Source organism: Numida meleagris, chromosome 5 (assembly GCF_002078875.1).
Source record: "Numida meleagris isolate 19003 breed g44 Domestic line chromosome 5, NumMel1.0, whole genome shotgun sequence".
In the NCBI taxonomy this organism is placed as follows: Eukaryota; Metazoa; Chordata; class Aves; order Galliformes; family Numididae; genus Numida; species Numida meleagris.
The window spans coordinates 11,683,769-11,707,696 of record NC_034413.1 but is presented as its reverse complement, the minus strand read 5'-3'; the positions used below and the strand labels follow the sequence as shown (position 1 = coordinate 11,707,696).

Genomic DNA, 23,928 nt, shown 5'->3' with positions numbered 1-23,928 from the left:
CTGAAGACAAAGATACTGCCCCAAGCCAGCTGGTATCCTAAGGGATTGGCTGAGCCCTAGAAGAAAAAGTGGTATTTAAACAGCCTTCAAACCTGCTACAACAATCACTCCCAGCTCAGAAACCACATCAGCTACATTTTCTTTATTTTTTTCTCCAAGGGAACCTTGCCCCTGGGCTATTTTTCTGAGGGGAGCAGCTGGAGTCTCTGCTACCAGGAGCCGAACCGGTCTCGCCAGCATAGCTTCCTGGCACGCACGACCAGTGCTCACAGCAATGGCTTGGGGCTTATCCCGGCAGCCTGGTGTTCTGCACCACCTGCAGACCTCACTGCTGCCGGCCTCTTGCTCAGGACAGTGGAAGCAGACAGAGAGCTCGTGTTTACCAGGAAGAAAGGACATGCCATTTCTCCCCAAGGAGCTGCTGCTGACCTTTGGGACCAGACATGTTGACAGAACCATTTTCTGATTTCCTTTGAATTTTCCCAGGGTAGGTTCAGTTTCAATCCTGTCCTTAAGGAAGCTGTTGATAAACCAAACCCATCCCAACTGCTGGAGTAATTCCATTCCTATGGCCCCGAGACCATCAAGGAGGGCCTTGAAGCCAAGCCCTGGCTCTGAACCCCATGATTGCCAGGCACCTGCTCCAGAGGAGGATCCCACAGCAGCTCTCAATGCCTACAGCAGGACCAAGATGCTGAGGTCCAGGCTCCCACACCGAGAGCAGGAGAACAATAATCCTTAAGCCGTGCCATCCTGGCCAAAACCAGTGTAGTCCAGAGCTGAGCGAGGCCCACAATGGGACTGCAGAGCGTGAATCCCCTGCTGTGAGTGCAGGCCAGCAGAAACAACGCCAGTGAGCAAGGACTTCCCTTTCTTTCCCTATGCCTCATGTTTCACCATGTGCTCACACCACAGCTCTATCCAACCCTCCGCCACGCAGCTTCTCCCCACCTCTTCCCCCTGCCCTATTTGACCCCACCTTTTCCTCCAGCTTTTCTGTCTGTTTCCATACCCACACAAACACTCCCCAAAAGCTTGTCAGAGGCTGGGAATCTTCGTAATGCAAACCTCCCACGTGAAAGGGGCAAGCTGCATCATGCAGAGAGCAGCCTTCCTTCTCCTCCCATGGTACCAAGTGCCTTCATGCACTGCAGCAAGCCCAAGCCAGGCTCCTTCTGCAAACTCGGGCACACACTTGCCCCACTGTGTTCTCACCCATACTTTTCATCCCTGATAAATTCAGCACATGCTTGAGCTTGTTGATCCACCACTCCCAGAGAGCAAGAAGCAGGAACATTACAAAATAAAATGCCATACATCCTACCAAAGCAGTCGTTACTAGACCAGCAGATTTAGTGACTGTGGGTCTCCACTTGGGTAATTAACCCAAATCAACTAATGTTGAGAACACTTCATCACGGTCACACCAGACATCATTCTACAAGCACCCTGTGATGATTCCCCCTTTGCTCTGCCCATTCACTGAAGCTGCTGAGTCCTGTTTAAATCACAGTAACCTGAGACACCGGGTGCTCAGACACAGGGCACAGCTCCAGCCACCAAACTGAGTGGGCATTACAATATTTGATACAGCTTGGGGGAAGAGAAAAAGGCATGTTTGTACAGAACAGAACGTTAGAGAAGGATCAATAGCAGCAGCAGTCAGATGAACTCCAGTCTGAATGAGAACAGCAGAATTACAGAATGTAGCGTCTTTTTTTTTTTATAGTACCACTTTTGTTTAATGTGCTCTTCAGCGCTCAGTTACTCCATTACAGCACTATAAACAATCAGGATAGCCCTAGCAATAACAAATGAAGCTCTTGATGTTTTATCGTCAGCCTGGAAACAACTTACATCTCTTTCCGCTCCCTAATAAAATTCTTGATATTCTTTATTTTTTTAATGTTCTAATTGGCTGCTAGTGAGTTCCTCTTTCTTCACCACTTTGAAGAAACCTGCTTAGATCAGCAGTCGGCATCAGGCAGATAATTTTTTGCTAACTGATGCACAAAGCAAATGCTTGAAAAGAGCCTTGTTTATTTGCCTTTTCAGAATTGTGACATTTCAGATGCCTCCTTGCAGCCAAAACATCTGTGTGGGTCATTGTGTGGAGAGGCAGCTATCTGCCCACCTGACATTCCTGCTCCAGCGGGGCTGCTGTTCGCCTCTCACACGGCCAAAAACACAGTGTGGGATTACTGCATGCCACTAAAGCCAGCTGCTGTGTTTTGCCCTGGAGAAAGCTGCATTTTGCTATGTAAGAAAGGCTCCTTTCCCAGCTCTGTGCACAGAGATGCAGTATCCTCACAGGAGTGATGGAGATACCAGCACCTGAGCACACAGCTTGGTTCCTCTGCTGACGATCTGGCCCGGCAGCAAGTAACAGCACAGAATCAGACCAGAATATTTGGAATCACTGGATAACATGCACAAGATGCCCTGCTGGGGATTGGAGCTAAGACACCAGGCTCTGAAGCATAGCAATATTTACTCTGCTCACTTTGCTGGAGCTGCAGGTTTCTCAGCAGAGGGGCAGCATCCAGCTGGGGTCACAGTACCTACAAAATGCCCAAAGTAACACTGAGCAGCTGGCAGAGTGAGATGGGGAGCAGGGTAAGAGCCACCCTGCATGCTTGCCAGCTGCAAACCCTGTTGCTGCTTCTCATCCCAGCATGGTCAGTGGGAGGGTGAGATGGCTCCATCCCATCCTTCTTCACCTTATGCTTTGGGTAATTATTTGTGCACACACACAATTGCAAATCCCCATCCTGCTAACACCTCCAAAAGCACTTCCCAGCAAGAACGATGCGGGCCTTGCACCTGTAGATGTCATTTAACACAGAGTGGAAACGCCAGGAATTACCCTGCTAATAAAACAGTGTCCTTTCTCAGCTCCTTTGGGGACAACAGGAACGCTGCCTACCAGAACTACCAGCTCAGAATAGGATTCTGCTGCCAGTGATGGTGGGAGGCCTTGTCTGGCACTCAGCGAATGTGCCTGAATGAGCCAGCAGCCTGCCACAAGGGTCAGTACTCACTACAGGCAGATGCTCACATGGCTCTCCCAGTGATGGGCAGCTCACGATCATCCCTTGTTCTGTACAGCAGCCAAGAGCCAGGTACCCAGTAGCAGAGTGCAAGAGAAAGCAGCACTTAATATATTACATTAAGAGGTGGTTTTGACCCCACATGGTGCTCAGGTGCAAACACCTCCCCAGGGTGAAGGACAACAGAAAATTGGACTCGACAAGCAATTTATCATACTGCTTTCATCTATCGAGTTAATTCAATACTTTCAATCCTATTTACTGAAACACTGGCACCCACACGGAGTCAGCTGCTGTGATTTGATCCACACTCAACAGTAGATGTGACTGGGTTGCACAATTAAATGGTGCAGCAACACCATCATCTAATTTAACCCCATATTTAGATCTCCAGGCCTCAATGAAGCAGCACAGAGCTGGCATTTGGCTCATTGCTTTGGCTTCTGCTTTCTGTGCATCCCACATCTTTACAGGGCAAACTCCAGCTTCAAAATCCCATGACACATCCACACTCACTGCCCCATTACTTATCTTGAAAACCAATTCAAGCATATATATTGCTGAAATAGCATGACAGAATGCTTCAGGGATTTGAATCCTTGGGACAGGGCAACCTCCAAATGCCCACAGTGCTTAAGAAGATTTGCTAGGAAGCATTTAAAAAAGAAAGTAATGCAAAGGTTTTCAAAAAGCTCTGAGCCATTTGCTGAAGAGACAGCCATTCAGTGAAGGGTAGGCTCTTGTTTTTTTTTTTTAAAAAAAAAAAAACAACATGAAGTTACCACAGTGAAATTAATTATATTCCTTTCTCTTTGCCCCTAGGCAGCCCCCTGTGTTATCCCGTGGGTCCTATCCAGTGTCACTCCCAACATCAGGCATTGCAGCCCTGACTAGGTCACTACAAGTCAGCCCTTGTTCCTCCACTCTAGCTGAGGGCAAATGAGACACATGCAGGCTTTGGAAGCACTGAAATGCAGCTCTGGGGTGAGCACAGTGGGATGAGTGAAGCTGAAGGCTCCAGCTGTTTTGGATATGAGTGGTGCCTCTGAATTGGCTGAGCATTACTGAGTGTGCGCTTGACTCTTCTGCTGGAAGAGCCACATCAGGAGAAGAGCGACATTACCACTTGTTGAGGCCACATTGCCATGCCCCGTACCAGGCTGCAAAACCAAGGTCCAACTAGTCCCACAGTGCTAGGTCACAAGTTCAGCTTTCCATCAAGAACATGGAAACCCCAGATCACTTCCTTATCTGGAGCGAAGTGAGGGGATCACTTCATCACCAACAAATACACAGCAACCCCAGCACCAGTTACACAGGCTACGACAAAGAGCCAGGTTCAGCCCCTCATGGGCTTGGGGAATGGGTCCGGTACTTTCATGCTGGTCTCCAGTTTCCATGATGAAGTGTTCTGATCTGAGCTTTCTATTACAAACATCGTTCTTTGTTCAGGGAATCTTAACACAACTGGGAATCGGTTTGCAATATGCAGCCCAGCACAGATCATCACTACAGGCCAGACATGTTTCAGACAGCAAACATGGGGAATCCTCACCTGCAAAACCCCGACATGGCTGCTTTACACCACCAGGAGGGCTTTCCTGTAAATGCTATGAAGGTGACCCTGCTGCAGCTGCTTGAAGCAAGAACCAGATGTGGGGTGCCATTAACCAAGTGTCAAGCATAGGAAGCAAGAGTGGCTGCAGAGCTCCTACCTGAGCCTTTCAGTGCCTGCTTACACATGCGCTGTGCTAAAGCAGCAGCTGCTGCTGAGCAAGAATCACTGCATGTGAAGCCATGAGTTCCTCAAAATACAAGTGTTTCCCAAAATGCCCTGATCTTTCAGTTACTTTTCTAACCTCCACTGCAGACTTCCAAATTAGAATTATGAATACGAGCTGCAATTCAAGATCCACAACCCATTTCCATTGCCTCACCTAGAAGATACAACGGCAGCATGAAGAGCTTAGGAAGAAATAATAATAGCAAGGAAAAAGAATAATCATCTCTGGGCATTTACAGTCGCATTATGGCAGCATGCAAATAAAGGGCCTTGTCCCCACGCAACAATCAGGAAACTGAGGCACAGATAGACACGGTAGCATGCCTCCAGAGAGCAGACAACCGTGCAAACCCCAGGTGAAGACCTGTCACAGTAACTTGCAGTGCCTCACCCCACCAGGGCTGAAGAGGCTGCTGCAGAGGGCTGTCACTGCTCACGCAGTGGTGGCCCTGTCAGGCATATCCAGGAGAGAAAAGGGTTAAGGAAGGAAATTTTGTTACTTTGTCGTATTTTCTCGTGGGGGGGGGGAGAAGCGTTGTGCAAGCAGGAGTTTTCCACTGGCGCTAGGCCCCCTTGCACTTATCAATGGGACCTTTCAGGGCTCACTCCCTGATTGAGACATCATTTCCTGTCCAACACACTAACCCCATTGATAACTCCACGCTTGATGGGAACGTTTCAAACCTACCAGGAAAGGCCAGGAGACCCAGAAGAACGTACACATGGAAACAGAACTGAGGTGAAAAGAAAAAAAAAAGAGAAAGAAATGGTTCTGGGCACAAGCCACATGCTGACAACAAATGTTTGTGATTTTGTGGTGCATCTTTAGGAAGTACATCAAGTTCATCAGACACATTGTACATAAGACATATGATCCATAACAGCAGGCCTGGTGCTTCAGGCCAGTAACAAGTGGAAAAGGGCTTAAGAGCATCCCTCTTTTGCTTTCCAGTCACATGGCAAACATGGACATCAGGACTAGCTATAGAAATGGTCCAGTCTTCCACCAGGAAAGCCAGAAGAACATAATATTGTTTTTAAAACTGGCTAGAGACTTCAAATGTCCAAGTACAACAAGGAGCAGTGATGAAATGAGTGCTCCCCAAGGTATTTCTGACCAGGCACCCAAAGGAGGAAAGGTTTCTTTCCTGATTTATCATAACAAATTGTCTCAGTGTTATTTCCCAGGCTATGGCCTAGCGAGTTCTGTACAACCTTAATGCTGGCTGCGAGGACTCCATTGATAGTCTAACCACAGCTCAGCTCCAATCACAAGCTGCAGCCCAAAATTTGCATTTCCCGCAACGTTAAGGAATCTGTCAATCCCCAGCTTTTTCTTTCACTTGTTCCCAAGCAGAAATTTTAGAACCCCAGGCAATTATACAATTATATTCTTGCTACGGTACTTGCTAAAGTACACTACACAAAGGTAGCAATGGATGTGGACTATGGCTAAACAGGACACCAGCCAGAAAGCTCTCCCTCTCCCTACTCCTGCAGGTGCATTGCAGCAGTGCCAGAAATGAAGCAGCTGATGTCCACAATGAAACTTCGTAATTTAGATTTCCAAGTTCTCTGGTCTCAGACTTCACACAGCAGCTGTCCATCGAAAAGCTTTCGATTAAACCTAAATACACAGGCATGGGATAAAGCGAGGGAGCCACGCTGGGTATTTAGAACAGACCAGCAGGAGCCAGGATGCTGGCTGGCTGAGTAGGTGGTTAGAAGGAGGAACAGAAGGTCCCTGCCATCATCTCCATTACTGAATTGTTGTGGGAGCGTGCAAAATGTCCATTGTTTTCAGCAATTCAGGGTAAGTAGTTTCTGGGGACCCAAAATGTAGCTCTCTCTCTAAGTGCATCTCAAGCATTTAAAATTAGATTTCTTCCTCAGTGGGAACTATTCACGAAAATGTCAGCTTTAAACGTCTTCACAATGCAAGTGAGTATACCACCCACTCATCTTGTACCCTACAAGGACTGAGTCTGAAAAGTCTGAAGATCATGACACGTAACAGACCAAACAAGCACAAAGCCTTACTTGAAGTATGAGCATCCCAGCTGGAAACATGACTAGAAATAATATTTTATATAAGAAAAGACAGACTTACTTGCAGGTCAAAGAACTTGCTGTATCTCCGGTAGATGATCTGGGAGGTCAGGTCTGACCATGTTACATTGATGATATAGACCTGGGGAAAGAAAACAAGCCAACATGAGTTCTGAAGAACAGGGCACATCCAAAGGCTGAACAATCAGAACAGGTAAATTCAGCATGTCTCTGGCCACTCCTGTTCACCGGGAGAAATACAGTCCTGGGTGGAGGACTAGCCCACATTAAAGCTATTGCCCTGCTGCAGTTTTCAGCAGAGGTCTCAGGAGAGCTCATGGTGGTTTCCCACTTCACAACCAGTAGAGCTATTTCAGTCCTGAGGCAACAACCCATCATGAGCTGCCCATGTCCCACCCCGCAACTCCAAGATTCCCTTGTCTACAGAGACACAACCTTGGCCCTTCCCACAGCTCTGGTTCAACAAAGATATTCAAAGGAAACAGCTCCAGGGGGCTGTAGGATTACAGCTGTATAACACAGGCGCTGTTGTGCACCCAGACACTACAACAGCCCAACTCTGCTGACACACATCAGCTCAGCACCTCTGGTACCTATCAGACTGATTCAAAGGTGATGTAAAGCAGGCCAGTGAGAGGGAGGTCGTCCTCTTACATTCATGGAAAAAGCAATGCAAGTCCAGAATAAGCCCAGGACCTCCCTTGTCCTGCCCCAGTATACATGCCTAGTACAATCATCTTACACAAACACTCTCTCCTCAGAAGACATGATAAAAAGTATTTAGAAGTACACACACGCACACACACGCACACACACTTGTATATATTCTGCACAAATATTTCCTTTTGACCCTAGTGCCTCCAATACATTTTAGATATATATATGTATATAAATAAATAAAAGAAAAACCAAGAACCAGGTGCTGTGCTCAGATGTGCTGTCCTTGAGGCCAAGCACTGGTCCTGCTGCCCTGATGACAGACGCACCACAAGACGTGAGTAAACACAGGATGGAGCCACTGAGGGTGACTGCCCAACTCCAGTGTAATGGAAATCCCAGTCAGCTCAGCTCCTGGGTCTTTAAAGCAATTTCCACATTTCACATATGGAGTGAGATAAGGATCTGGCAGAGGAAACAGGAAAGCATCCCTCCTCCCTCAGCCCCCGTGCTGCAGCAGGAGCTCTCCCTCTTGCCAGGAGCGCAGACATGAAGGGCGCAGCCCCCAGCAATGAGGAATGGACAGGCATCATCCTCTTCTCCATCTCCCCCAGAATACCAATCTATCTCCCAAGGTGCAGATGCTAGGTCATTGCTAAAGATGACATGCATTGCATGAAGCCTCCTTGAGCTATGTTGAAGAACCAGAATCACTGAGGAATTTTTTCCCTCTTCTACCAGGAAAAAAAAGGTGCAATTTCATGTCCTGGAAAGCGTGGAGATCCTGCAGTCTCACTTTCCTCTCTGCCTGTTATACAGCAGTCACAACAGGGCTGATCTGCTCCATTAAAGGTAACACGAATGAGTAACACAAGATCTCAGGTGCCCTTTAAAGACCTTACCAGTGCAGACAGTCAAAGGTCAGAGCCTGGGAAGGAAGCTGTTGTGGCCGACCTTCAGACCAGCCACACTATACTGCACTGAAGAATATTTTTCCATGTGTTTGTTGTGCAAAAAAAAAAAAGTTTGCAGCTTCACTCCAGGCTAATTCACAACACAAATATTTCTGCTGGTTCTCTGTCCAACAGCTACTTTCAGATGGAAAACCCATTCGATTAAAAACAGATCATGACAGATGGGAGCTGACTAGGATCCAAAAGCAACTTCGGATACTGTAATTCTGGCCCTGGGTTCTCACAATGGGAATGAGACAAGGATAGGAGAACATATTTCACATATAAATGGAGTTGATAATTTTTGTTTAATTACACACCTTTTCTCCAGAAGCTAGAAGCAAAACATGCTGCAGCCATCCGGGCATTTTGAAGTGGCAGGTACCTCCCCGTGCTACCCTTCAGAACCCACCAGAGTCACATGTCCTCAAAAACTGCCCATCGCCTGCAGGTCTGCTCAATTGAGCACCAGATTGGACAGTAGCAGACCTTGCTGCAAGCAGTCAGTGCTGCAGTACATGGCACTACACACCCATCCCAGAAGAAATGCCCCATGTGCAAGGGGACGTTTAGGGCCAGCCAATGCATTTGGTGCTGGAACAGGGCCTGTTGCACTGAGCAGACACGGTCCCAACCCTGATCCCCAGGCTCTGCAGGAAGGAAACTGCCACAGACTAGCAGTCAAGCCAGGATTTTGCTGCACATTTAAAGCAGGAATTAATTAAATTTCTTTTAGTCTTAGGCCTCTTCAAGCTCAGCAAAAGATAAATTGGGTAGCATACAGATGCACTGACTTCTATTTCATGGGAAGATCATAGCAGGAGCAAGAAAAGCCTTTAATCATAATCTGGAGTTCTGCAAAGCGAGAGATGCACATGGTCAAAACCCGCACACCGGGACGCAGGTGCACAAACTGAAATGGCCATTGATTTTCTTTGCTTGTTTGCATACATCAAATTGGTTCTGGGAAGCCACCACTTAAAATAATGGGGAATAGGGGCTGGCAAGAACTCAGAAAAAAATCTGTAAAATGTGTGATATTAAAAGCAAGGTCCAGAGGTCTCAAAAGCATTTGATATCACATTTCCCTCCTTTCGAGAAGAGGGTTTGGGGGTTCTTGGTTTCTGCTGCCTGAACCAGACCCACAGCTTTCTCACAAACAGCAAATATTACATCAGCTTACTTTATTATTTTATTTTTTTTTAATGCTCAGATCTTGAAACGGGTTGCTGCCAAAGTGATCAGCGATATCCCATGGGAGGAGGAGCACAGCAGCCCCGTGGGAGCCTGAGGTCACACAAATGCACGGGGTAGGGAGGCAGCAGGAAATATCAGATAAATACAGAGTCCCACACTCAGTGCGGCAGAGCCAGGGTTGGGCTTCCCGTGGCATTTGATGGCACCCCAAAACTGAGCCCCCCCAAGGCATGGCTCGCAGCCCAGGCACAGGGCAGAAGACCCAGGTGAGGTGAGATGTCCCCAGTGGGGATGCACCTGAGATGAAGCAGAGATGTTCCTCAGCACTAAGGGGTACAATCCTGCCCTCAGTGCTTGTCCTGCCCATCAGAGGGTCAATGGCAACCTCTGCCAAGTAATCATGGTGTTTTCCTGCAGTCCTTCACAGAACTCCATTATAATCATGACCACAAATTGTGAATTACTACCATAAGTAATTGCTACAGGTAATCTGCTCTACATCTATTTATGACCTTGGAGGGGCCAAAACACAGCTGACATTCAAAAGCTTCACCCCAAAAATGCTTAACAAAAACAAGCCCTCACCAACATACAGTAATTGAAGTACGTGTTACAAAGAACTCACTGCACAGTCCCGGGATGCCCCAGCTACGAAGAAAGTTCAATTTTTCATTTCCCAAATGCAGTCTTTTTTCAGCCTACTATGTATTTCCAAATCAATCCTTCCTGGAGGAAACAAGGAGCAGTTCCTGCACAAACCGGAGAATATTAATCAGGAACTGGGCTTGACAAGCAGCTCTTAATAATCATGCTGTGTTAAGGAAGGTGCAGGATGTCAAGGGGGTTTTATCAGTTGCTAATTATCGTTCAATTCCAGCACTGGGAAGCTTCCATTTTAAACACCACAGAGCAGAAAATTTATTGCAAACTGAAGTTACAGCTCTCCCTTTACTGCCTACACAAAACAAGAGATGATTTGCTACTATGAAAAAAACCAGAAAGCAATCACACTAATTCAAATATCATTGTGCATGAATTTATCACCCAATGTCTCATTTTCACTGGAAAATATCCAGTTCCAGCTGGCACAAGACTCAGAGGTAGGGAATTTGTGTTGCCCTCATGTGACTGATTTTTCAATTGGCTTTTTAGAGGGTAATGTTTTGTTTTCTACAATCAGATGAGCGGAGTGGAAGATAAACGCCTGAAATGAGCAGCACCATGAGAGCAAGATAAGAACCTCTACAAAGAGGCAAGCAGTTGGCAAAGATCCCAGCGCACTGACTAGAAACAAGCCTGTACCCATAACAGAGGGCACTGTTAGCCTTTAATAAGCAATTACAGTAAATATTAAATTTCTTAAAAGTTTTATGAATGCAACAAACAACAATATGGTGCAATTTGTATGCAGATATTATCATGATAGTTCCTTTTATCCTGGAGAATGTCAGCATCTTCAAAGCCTTGTATTAAAGCACTGGATGTTTGTCCTCCAGTGAATCACAAGCTGGAAAAGATCCTCCTCCTCCCTTCGTGTTCAGATGCTATCGCAGCTTGCGAGCTGGAAACTTCCCACTAGCAGAGCCCAGCTGGTGGAGCACGGCATTTGAACACTCCCTGCTCCACTTCAGTCAAAGTCAGCCTGGCTCCTGCAAATCTGGTGGCAATTTCAGCTGCTTCGTTTAGCTGCTAGAGTTTATACTGAAACAATGCAAACTACAGCAGCCATCCGCAAAGTCAACATATGGTTGTGCCCTAAATTACAGGAGCACAGCACTGCATCAATTTACCATTTGCATAACTATTTTAGTAGTAAAGACACTCCAATGAGTTCAAATCAGAGCTGGCCAGACAAATTTGACAGGATAACAGCCCAGAGTGAGCACTTTCTGCACCCATGAGGCTGAATCAATATGGCTACATGCCCCCCCAGAAGCATCATGGCTGATGCTGGGTACCTTCTTTCACCCCAAAAGACACAGGTACCAGGGTTTCCCCGCCTGAATACACAGGGTGAGGGTCTCCAGTTACTGCCCTAAACAGATCAGGGCCAGGAAAAAGCCCAGGGATCAGCATCAGAACACAGAGCACAGAACATCCCACACACACACCACCTGTGCCTGCACTTGGCTTGGATCACATTCAAGCTTTCGGAAAGTTTGCATCTGACTCTGGATCCAGCAAGCACAGCTCGGGCTCCTTGCCAGATTGCCAGCATCCAAGAGACCCTAAAAAGCTCAGTGAGACCTAGGAAATTCCCACAGAGATGAAGTCAGACCCTTCGCCCGCGGCAAGTCCACTACCAGAGCCATGCCATGATGTCACCTTTCAGCACAACAGCCTCTAGGGAACCACAGCTCAGCCAGGCCAGGGCCAAGGAAGGGCTATTCTTAAAGCCAGGCCAGAGCTGTTCTCACCCTGGGAATGTGAAGGGAGAGCTGAGAAGCAGAGATGAGGCTCGGTAGAAACATGAAACACAAGGAAACTGGAAAGCTGCTCCAGTGGCAGGCGCAGGGAATGCAGGGCTGGTGCAGGTGTGGGCGTCTGGCTCCTCCGGAGCAGATGTGGTTTCACAGACATCCCTTAGCAGGGCTCACCTTTCCATTACCAACGGGGGAAGTGTAACTGAGAAAAAGCCAGAACGACCCACGAGTCTAGCAGACAGATGTTGCACGTACCTAAGGTCTGGAAGCAAAGCAGAGCTGCAAGATGCTGGGAAGGAAGAAATGAGGCAGTCTAATTAAACATACAGAGAGAAAAAAAACAAGGGGAGAGGAGCGTTTTCCTTCCTCCACTACTTTTCTTTGAGGATCTTGTTACAGCTATGAATGGCAACACAACAGGATTAATGCCAGATTAATGCTGCTTGCCTTTTCAGCTGGATCACATCAGATCTACTCTACATACAAAGAAAATAAACTCACTTCTAGCTCTGAATCCAGCCACACACTGGAATCTAGCTGGGCCCTTTCTCGTTCAGAAAACACCACCACTGCTGCGTTCACCTCCACAGGCACAGACCTTCCTCTTGACAAAGAAATGCCCAGGCTGAAAGCCTGTTTTCTTACCCAAATCCTGACACCTAAACACCAAAAAAAATAGCAAACAACTGCCTCCAGGCAGCCAGAAGACATCCCTGGGATGTCTCCCAGGGTGTTCCCCTTCCCGCAGGAAGAGGAGCTCATTGGAGTATGGAGGCACACGGCGAAAACTTTTTTGTTGTCTTCCCAGCTTCATGGGTATAGACCAGACAAGGAACAGGGCTGTGTTAGAATGATGATGAATCCAGCTCAGTGTGTTTGCACAGGCAGAGTAATACAAAATTTAGCCCTTTTTTTTTTTTTTTTTTTAATAAATGGATGAGGTTTCAAAGTCCGTGGTTCCAACTTCTCTTTAACCTCAACTTTACATTTCAGGATTTTTTGACTTTTGCCAATTTGGATTCTTAAGCTCTGACTTCACCGGGCCTTTGCCAGCACCTTCCTGCTATGAAGATGCTAAAGAAGTTCCACACACAGTCAAGGCCCTAAGCCAAAGGGGTAAAATTCTCTCTATTGTATTTCTTTGCTTGGCCATTTGCATGGTCCTGAGAGGCACAAAAAGGTAAAACGTGGAAATTTCCTCCGCAGTCACTGACATTAACTTGACCAGAGAGCCACAGAGCTGGACTTGCTTGGCACCCTGATTACTTCATTTAACCTCAATCTTAGATGTGTCATAGCAGAATATGATGCGACTAGTTCTCTCAGACATGAGGTATGTGTTGCATTAGAAGGGCTTTGTTTTTTAAATGATATCGTGCATAGCATAAAAGACCCATCAAGGCTCCTTCTTTTCTCTAACACATCCAGTAACTGGAGCTCATGGAAGGAGAATAAGAAACAGGACCAGTAAGGCCCCATCGCTTCCCTGGTTATCACCTCCCAGCTTCAGGAAGCAGAACAGCAGCCTCCCTGCATGGGAAGAGAAAAAACATCCTCCCATTAGAGCTACACATGTGCACAAGGGAGACAGAGTCATCTGTGCAGGGTACAGCACAGAATCATTTTTCTGCTTCCATTCCATTTCTGTCCACCCGCATTTACTATTTCCACATGCAATAGAACTGTTTGGGAAGCAGAATAAAAGCAGGACCGAGTTTCTGCAATTTATGAATTGATAGACCATTAAAACACAATACAGAGCACTAGAATTGTAGTGACAACCATAGAATGGAAGAACATACAGGCTCTCTGTGAAACCTGGGTCCCTCCTGGCCTTCCCAAATTCCCCAGCTGAGTCTGAAAGAGGCTCTCTAAGGCAAACAAGCAAAATGAATACTACTGCATTTGAAGGTAAAAAGCCTTTGGGTTATTGCCTCTTAGATCTGAAATCCCCATAGAACTATGAACTATTTTAACTCAGTGCTTGTGTCTTTCTTTTCAGCAGGTGATTGCTGTTTCACAAGGACCCCAAAGTATGAGAGTTTTCTGGTGGAAGAATAGAAACTCCGTTTAAAAATTAAAGAGATTTGAGAAAAGCAACAGTCTAGTGGAATTGACTATCTTCTACTTGGATTTCAGGTCTTTCGAGTAAATTTAACTGTAGGATTTTGCCTGAACACAAAAACTGCATCTCTGTCATTAAACCAGTCTTAGAAACTGATTTGTAGCTGAACTTGTTCTGAAAAGAAACACAGATCAGCCCTGGAGAGCACAGCTCAGCATAGAGGTACTCAGCACCAATGGTGAATGGTGGAAGTGAGGTGGAGGTGAGGGCAACATCTATGAATTGAACTGGTTGTACCATTGCGCGGATGCATTTTCCCAGCACTGGAGCACGAATGCAGTGCCAGAGCTAGCACAGCTTGCAGCTGCACAAAGAGAGCACTCCATGACACCGCCAACCCTGCTTTGTGTAGCAGCATGGGGCAGGCTTGCACTCTGTAGGTACACAAGCAATTACTCAAATCCTAAAAACTCCTGGTTATTCTAAAATCCAACCCTCCTTTAGGCTTCTTATGTTAGGGATTCCTGCACTGCACCAACACTTGCATGTAGTTTATATTAGCATGCAAATCTTACGGCTTTGATTTTTAACCTTACATATGACCCCCCAGACATAGTGCTGGAAAAGCAAAGCGAGGGCCTGGGAAAGGGAGCAGAACTGCTCCAGGCCCTTTTAGAACAATGACAAAGCTCTGGGACATTCTTAGTCCAAATAATGGAAATTCTCCAGGGATTTCACCATAGAATAGTGGGATTTTTTTCTTATTATTCTTGAATAGAGAGAAACAAAAAGTTCACGTAAACCAAAAGACCCACAGACTCAAAGCCAGATCCGAGAGGTACAGAACTTCAAGTGTGATCTACTGTCCATGGAAAAACAACTCTGAAAAACTCTAATCTCTGTAGTTTGTGCAACTACAATTTTTGTGCATGCCTGGAGGATAAAACTTGAGGTGAAATCAACTGTACCAACCAGAAAAGCATGGCAGAACTGTCTGTACCACGTGCTGATAGATGTATATCTGCATTTTATTTGCAAAATGCTAAAAAAAGTGATGGATTAACAGACTTATCCTCAAACTGTAAATGCTGTTCAACCAGTACGCAATGCATGTGGATCTTGTACTATACAGTCTGAACGACTGCATACACACAGCATTGACTGCAATTTTCTGTTACAGAACAATATTGACAATGTTAAAACAAATCTAATTAAAAGGGGAATAAAGTTCCACAACCTCAGAAAGATGAAATGGTGAAGCTACTGGGAAAAAATTGTTTCATTGCAGTGACCTTTCACTTCAGGCTTAGATGAAATCCAAGTTTCTTTGTGAGAACTGTGAAAGTAGAAGATTTTGTTTCAAGTAACTCAAAGAATATCCAAATTTCACTGAGAAATGCTGCAGAGAAAGCAAAGGTGGGAGCTCTGCTTATTTCCTCCTGCGCTTCTGGCCAAGGCAGAAGAACTGATAGAAGAGTCCAGCACAGGACAGATTCCCAGCAGTGATGGCACAACACTGAATTAAACACAAAATTACCTTCTTCCTGTGGAACTTCAGGGTTTTCAGGAAGACACTGCCAAACCTTCACACCCTCCATCCCTCTGCCTCTTTGCTAAGACAAACCACTGTCTCTCCCCTTTCCTTTTCTCCTCCTCCTCTTCTCACAATCCTTTTCCCTCCTTTTCCCACGCTTGGCTTCCTGCCTTCTGACTCGCAGGAACACCCTCTCCCACCCCAGATGTGCTGGACTATCCCAGACAGCCTCAACACATCTCACTCCAACTCTGCAATTTGCAGCCTGGGCCACACACATGCAGACACACACACAGCCCTTCTCACAGGTTTCCAGGCCACATTTATTCAGCATGCCAGGCAATGGGCTCTCTGGATGAGCAGGCGATGCACGGGTGGATTGGGGACACAAAGGATACGCTTCCCCAGTAAGGGGCAGCTTCACACATCACTGCTCTGCATGGTGATCCCCCTTTAAAGCCTGCAAATATAGGAACCTTACAGTAGGACCCAGGCTGGGCTCTGATCCTCACCCAGCTTGCCTTTGTCAGAGGTGACAGTGACAGCAACCACCAACCACATCAATTCCTTCGCATTTACCTATCACAGCCTGCACATACCTAGAGAGTTACTCATTTTTGGAAGGAGAGTGTGTGGCTGCAAGTCAGCATGTGTCACCTTAGAATTAGGCCTTTTAGAGCCATTCCTCTACGATAAGTTCTACTGAAACCAGTAATAAAATGTGAATCAGCAGAATGACTACACATGTTTACATTTCTGCCAAATTCAGGGTTTACAGTGCCTTAGAACAATAAATAAACCTCTTCCTTTCAATCCTCAGACATGAACATTCTCCTACTCTTAGCCACTTTAAGGGAATTATTAATGTTCCACAGAAAGAAGCTCTATTAAATCTGCTTAAGTGACCACCCAAAGCCCAGCAAAATTACTGTCTGTAACAGCAGGCTTTCAAGAACTAACACAGCTGCACCCAACACATGCAGCATCTGGTGACAACAGGAACTTACTACTCAAGATTTGCGGAAAAATTGATGCATCCTAAAGTCAGGATCTCAAAATAGTCAAAAATCACTCATCTTGGATCTTTCTCTAGGTACATGGCTAAAGTGGATTGAAGGTCTCTGGAAGCATCTATTCCTCTGCTGAATGGAGGATCCTATGGCAGACAGACACCTGATGCCCACGAGGCTGAAGTTAAGGTAGATACGCTGTAGGAGATACCTACACCTTGAAGAAATGCCCATATGGGTGCTGAGGGGACACAGCACAACCACTCCATGCTGGGTCACACAGCAGGGTCAGTCCCACTCACAATCTAAAGCCTCACACTTTGCAGGGTACATGTAGGCCCGGCATAGCACTGTTTAGATGCAACTGCTGTGCTTGGTAGGACTTCTGAACCATATCCCCCGCACATCTCAGCCCCAGCCACTGGGTCCAACAGCCTGCGAGGTAATGCTTCCCAGTGCCAGACCCTTTTAAAAATGAGGATTTGACTACAATCCTCATTCAGAGGATTCAAACTTTTTAACCTGGGTCCCTGGAGTGATTTTAAACCCCAATTTATGAAGTGCTAACACAGGAAGGAGCTGGAGGCACATCTATAACTTACCATGAAGCAGATATGCAAAGATAATAACAAGAAACAGCATCCTGACAACAGGCCAGGCCCAACTGTCCACACACCAGCGGCACAAAGCTAGCTCAGGCATTCAGTGACCCTGGGCAGGCTGTAACGTGCTCACAGAGCCTGGGAAGAAGATAAAAGATAGATATGCTCAACAACTGCTTAATCCACCTCAGCCTTCAATTTTGCTTGCCGCTCCCAGACGCAAACCCCTGCTGCCCTAAACATTCCCAAAAGGATAACTAATTGAGCAACATGAAACTTCCATAGTTACCTAACACAACTTTGACTTTCGCTAGGACCAAGGTTCTGCTTATCAGATAAGGACACACCAAAATTGAAGTGGATTAGGGTGATGCCAGGCCTGCCCCCAAACAAGCACAATTTTGACTGCTAAAGGGAAATTAAAAAAAGCAATGTGGGGAAAGCCAAACTCTGCAGCCACCTCTGTGCAGCAATTCCTGCCTGAGGGCTGAGCTGGCCAGGGGCGAGCTGAGCCGAAATTCTCCACGCTACGTGTGCAGGGCACGAAGAAGTCGGCTGAGTGCCACGAAACGCATGAGGTGCGAGTTACAGCATCATAACTCACACCCCAAAGTGTCTTATTGCAAAATGGCCCAGGGTAGAGCTGGGATTTTGTTTCAGTGTTGTAATTCCCCTGCCTCCCTTTTTCCCCTCCAGAACCATCTTTTGAGTAGAGACATGCCCAAAGAGGATCAAACCTCACCCTGTGAGACGTGAGTAAAACCGGCAGGGCTTGGCCCACTGTGCCTTCCCTTAAGGCTTCAATAACATTAGATGAATACTCTTCAAATATAAATCACTTGCTGGCTTGGGACAACATTAACACAGACATAAAGATGCGTGCTACCAGCAGGCTCTGGTAAGAGCCACAGCAGCACATGCGCCAGCAGATTGCTTCCCTTTCCATCTGTCTCCACGTGCCAGAAAGGGACTGCCCTGGAAACCATGGGGTGAAGGAAGACTTCCAGGTTCAAGGCCCACATCTTCCACAGGCCCATCTGACAAAATCTGAGGTGGGAATCTGCTCCTAGGTCAGCTAAATCCCACTGGAAGCAGAAAACACTGAGGAAGACTTCACTAAGAGATAACAACCCCCTTCCAACACAGCTGTTGTGGCTGTTCTCATTGAGGGAAGAGGCAAAATCAGACAAAGTGAAGGCAGGAGTTATTTCAGATGAGAAAGCCCAGACTTGGGTGCCAGAGGCACAGCATCAGGCTCCCATGGTCTCTGCTCTCTATTAACCAGTCAAATTGTTCTTGAGGGTAAGCAGAGGAAGCCAGCTGGAGAACGGAGCAATACTTTTAGCAGAGGATAACCACCAGACCTGAGACACAGCTAAGCACAGGGTAAAACCACTGCTCCCATCAGCACTCCCTGTGAACATCTTGGGGAGCCCAGGACTGCCCTGGATGGGAGTGAAACCCAGGCTGGCATGCCTCAGACCCATGCATCCATGCTCCAAAGAAGGGGGATATCTGCTGCCTGGAACGCTTCTGGGACTTCTTTCCCAGTCATACAAACACAACTAAAAAATTCCCCAAGTCTTATAAACACAAGGCAAGTCTTATAGAAAAGTCTAGCACTTCCAGTTCCTGGTCATCCCATAAAATCTCCTCAGCAAATATCCTTTTTCCAGGCACTGAAATGAGAGCTTTGCTCTGCTCCCATGGATAAGTTTCATCTTCTCAAGATAAGATGCCTTCCTGGAAAGCACAGAGCAGAGACTGAACAGCCTGGGGAGATCACAACAGTGAACCCCTTCTAGGCTCAGATTACCAAGGCAGTGAAGGTCTAAAATTTCAGGGATTTCAATGGGATTTAAGCCTACACTTAACTCCATTGCTGACTTATGGCTTGTGACCAGGATCTGTTGAAATTCCTCATTCTTGGTCATTATCACCATAATTTTGGGTTTTCCTGAAAACAGGCCCATGCCTGGTCTACAACTCTGGTCAAGCATGGAGGTGCTCCTCCAGCCTTTACAGATGAGCAGGAATCCTCCGGCCCAGTTCCAACAAATTGCTCCAAAACCCTCACTTCATACATCCCTCACATCCCACCAACTCATCTGGAGGCAGCTGAATCCTCTCCACATTGGCTCACTTACTGTCACAGATGCGGCAGCCTACACACATTTCCAGTCTCACAGCCCCTCCATGGTGGCAAGAAAGTTGGGTCATGATTGCAGTCACTCAGCAGCCAGGGCTCCTTAGAGGCTGCCACGTGACATGCATCCGTCTGTCAATTGCACCTTAATGTTTAGCCATGAAGAGTCACAGCAAATAAGCACACTGCTGACTCTCCAAGTCAGCAAACCACTAGCACAATGAGGAACTGTGACAGGAAAAATACAGAAAATGGAAAAATGGCACCATCTCTTCCAGCTAACTAGCCCCATTTCTGTCCCATGGACTTAAGAAGCAAGATGGGAGAAAATATCTTTTGTAGGAGGCTAAAGGGTTTTTCAGGAGTTCAGAGAAACCCCGTCTATAGGAGAGGCCCAAATTCCTGCCTGCAAATCTGGCAGCTCAGCAAGCCCATGGTTTGCTTGGAAATGCCGCTCAGAGGCCTCGCTGCCTGTTCGCTGACATGGAGCCCTCCTCAGCTCCAGCACACTGCTCAACTGCAAAGCTGCTTGGCAGGGAAGATTATCCAAGCATGATTTAAAAGTGAGCTCTGAAGGTAGGGAGCTCAGCCAACCGCTGCATCTGGCCACAATACTGAGAGTCAATCCCCCCAGCTAATAACCTCAGACTCCATCGAGGTGTGACATTAAAAAACAATCCCAATAATATCCCAGCCATATCATTCTATTTTTTTCCCCCCCTTGAAAGGACATCTGGCACATAAGGCTTGGGTTTTCCCTCATCCCATGGAAGCCAGCAACAACATGTTCCAAGGATCTCTGTTTCTTAAGCAGGGAATGGGAAGGGATGCAGTCAGTTCATGCACGACTGCAAACATTTTTCCAGCCAGCTGCACCCCCATCCCCTTCTCGCCTTTCCTCTGCAGGAGCACAGTTACTGCAGCCAGCCTGGAAAGAAATGCCACTGTTCCAAAAATCAGCTGCTGACAGAGACTGACTGCAATGCACCCATGACCTCCTTCAGGAAGGCAAAAGCATCCCTCCCACCTCACACAGAAAAACTCCCCAGGAACAAGAGACTCAGTCTGGAGATCTGTCTGTGGAAACAGTCTCCAGATCTGTTCCTAAATCCAACTCAAGCAGAGTTTCCTGTGTCAGTGCTTTTGCATCTACCTTCGTGATCCTTTCTGAAGGGCTAATTTGAGACTACTCTGGTGAAGCAAATGCAGACTACAGTTGCATGGTACCAACAATGTAGTTCTTATTCTCCCTGTCTTTGTTTTGTGCAACAAGTATGGGACAACAAATAAGGTAACATCAAAAAGTATTTGTGTGACCTTCCTTGTTTTTATGTTGACGAGAGCTGAGATCCTCCCCCAGTTTTGTGTTTATGGGATTACACCAACTGCCAAGAAACCATCATTCCCCCAAAAGGAACCATGGAAATGGGCTTGAGTGTCTATCTCAAGTATCAAGCTCCTCTCCACAGAAGCAGGCAGGGCTCAGACAAGCCAGACAATCTTGACTTTAACTCTTACCTCAAGTGAGCACATTAGCCACTTGTGCTGGGGAATGGATGCAGGGATGGAGAGCACAAGAGGCCCCTTTTGAACTCTGACTGTAAAAGTTACAGAGCTGTTTTCCAAACATCAGGGCATAGCCTTAAAAAGAACCATCGTGTTTCCAAAGGAAAATTCAATTGAAGTTGCACCCCTGAAACAGCGTCACCGCTCTGAAGATGTTGGAAGCTCTGCACCAGGTACAAACACATTACTGCCTCAAAGCTGGGGTGCATCTAGAGGTGAAGTGGGCGGGATACAATTTCATAGAATCATAGAATCATTAAGGTTGGAAAATACCGCTAAGATTACCTATAGTTCAACTGTCTACCTCCCACCAGTATTGCCCACTAAACCGTGTTCCTAAGTACCACAGTTTGACCACGAAGAAGTGAAGGAAAACACCTCAGGAAAATCTTGCACTTAGGTCTTAAAGAGCCACAAAGCAATTAAGTGAAACACAGAGAGAATTTACAAACTAGCATCCCTTGGGAATGCCAGCAATAGCATGCACAGTTAAGACCCATAAACATGAGATCACCAGGCTCAAGACAAAGAAAGAACATTTGGGGGGCAACACTTTTTCTCCCAAGGAAATAAAGAAATAGGGCTATTAAAAAAAGGGCATTTCATACCAACTTTATTTTGAGCCTTGGGCAGCTCTCTCCTAACTGCCAAACAGGCTACAGTGTTCCTCTTCACCCCATAATACTTATTTGACTGGCAAGATGTTATTTCAGCCCTATAAAACCCCTCCAGAACATGCTTCCAATAAAATGAATTTCTTCTCTGACTAATCATTTTATTTGCATAATTATTAGAAGTGCTTGGAACAAGTTAGACACTACGGGCAGAATCCAATGGTGTCCACTTCCTCCCAGCACCTCCTCATACACCACCCCAGGACCAGGACTGAGCTCGGCTCCCCATGCTGAGGCTGCAGCAGGACACATGGAAGCCTACTGGCAGTGTGCTGCATACCCAAGGGTCAAAACATACAGTTCAACTCTCCTATGTCTTACCTTACTCAAAACAAGCTGCCCCTCCAAGCAGAACTTAACCTGTCAAAGTTTCATGGCCCACAAAAAACCCGCATGGATATAAGAAGTCTGCTGACTCACACAGCATAGGGACACAGCAGCTCAGTCACGCACAAGGATTTGCTCCTAAAACATTTCTCTACTCCCTCTGTGTGCGGGCCTCCAGACACATGTGGATGGGATGTCTCAGTACTGGATGCTCCAGGAAGTTCCAATGCTAGTCATGTCTGATAGGGCAAACAGCACAGAATTAGCATCACCAGGGGAAGAAGGGCTTTGCAGGGCATGATCCACCTCCTGCTTGATCTCCTCTCCCACAGACAGCACTTCCACCAAAACCCTGAGTTTCCACACACTCAGTTTGATGCCCAGGGCAATTACAATCCCGGGAAGAGCCTGCTCTGCATGACACACAGAGGACAACAGAGATATTCCGAGAACGGGGAACACATTTTGGGGTGGGGGGAAGACAACATGCTGGAGTATAAAAGCACTTTAAACACATTTGTTTCACAGTTGCTAAAATATAAAGCAAAGCCCTGGAGCTCTGCCAGCCAGTCAGTATTTTTACAACCATATCAAAGCACACGATAAAAACAAAAAGCTTAAGGGTCAAACTTAGTACTGGGATTAGTAACCAGAATGAAGCAAATAGCATCATGCTATTTGGTCTGGACAGGAGCCTCTGATCATAGGCCCTGAAAACACGTTTGTTTTTCACACAGACAGGAGACACACATGAAACGCAGGTGCCAGATTCCTCCTTCAGCCCATTGTGGTGGAAAGGGTTTTGTGCAAAAATCTATAAGCCCTCATCACCAGTAAGTGCTAGCAGAGCCTGCAGCTGCCTCATGTCATGTATATCACCCAAGGGAGCACAGTGCCGGAGACCCAGCTGCTCGGCTCTTCCTTCATTGCTATTTTAGAGCCCTCCATCAGGCACCATCCCTGCACTGCACGCTACCCCACGTATGACATGTTCACAGGATGGAGCCTGCAAACACTGGGGAAGAGAAAAGCCACCAGTGGGTGATGGGACTGTCACATGGCTTGCTGACAACACCATAACCCAGAGCATGAGTTCACAGCAGCTCCAAACTGAAACACCTGGATTTGGAAATCAATACAGACACCTACTCACCCTGCAGATATCAGCACTGCGTGCCTCTGTCATATTCACCCTGACAGGGCAGGATGCAGCAGTGTTGGGCACATGAGATGGGGAGAGGGATGGGGAGAAGCAGTGCTGCTTCCTGCCATTGCAGTTCCCTTCTGCACAGTCACAGCACCAGGGCGCCCAATGCAGATTCAACTTCAAGCTAAATTTCTCTTTTATCAAAGGGGGACAGGAGGCTTCACTATCAAATAGTCTGCAAGAGAGAATTTTAATGGAAGAGATCAGAGAGAAGCTTAAAGCTTGGGGTGTTTGTTTTAAACACTGGATGTTCCCTTCGCTTGGTTATTTTGGCCTTTGGTTGAGCTTCCTTTTATGTTACACATAAAGATAATTTCTTCTTTTGTATGTTAGGGCTGATCAGAACTGGAAGCGTCTTCCTTCCAAAATAGTTTTTTTCGCCCCCAACAAATTAAAATGACTTATTTGTTGCATTCAGTATTTTTCAACGTTGCTTTTAGTTTCTGCAGAAGATGTTACATTTGATTCCAGAGGGTGCAGCTTCATATAAAAACCCTTTACTACCCATTCTTCAGAAGGAAAAGGTTTGTTTTTTTTTTTGAAATGTATGATATGATTATATCTAAACTGCAATTCCTTGGTTTCCATCAGTCCTTCAAAACTGAAGATTAAAAATCTGTGTTTTTCAGCTGCAGCAGTTTTAACTATGGACAGGAGCTCTCCC

At 46.5% G+C, this 23,928-nt stretch overlaps 1 protein-coding gene across 4 annotated transcripts in view; it reads right to left on the bottom strand.

Annotated features, from left to right (window-relative positions):
* The window catches only part of SH3PXD2A (SH3 and PX domains 2A), a 232,194-nt gene that overhangs the window by 185,241 nt on the left and 23,025 nt on the right, over nucleotides 1–23,928 (bottom strand). For 3 of the 4 annotated variants that reach the window (XM_021399630.1, XM_021399629.1, XM_021399631.1), the window contains exon 2: nucleotides 6,944–7,024. In XM_021399630.1, the coding sequence (XP_021255305.1) occupies nucleotides 6,944–7,024 (81 nt within the window). Of the gene's footprint in view, nucleotides 1–6,943; nucleotides 7,025–17,344; nucleotides 17,430–23,928 lie in introns of those variants that run through there. The other variant, XM_021399635.1, reaches the window with a different exon arrangement.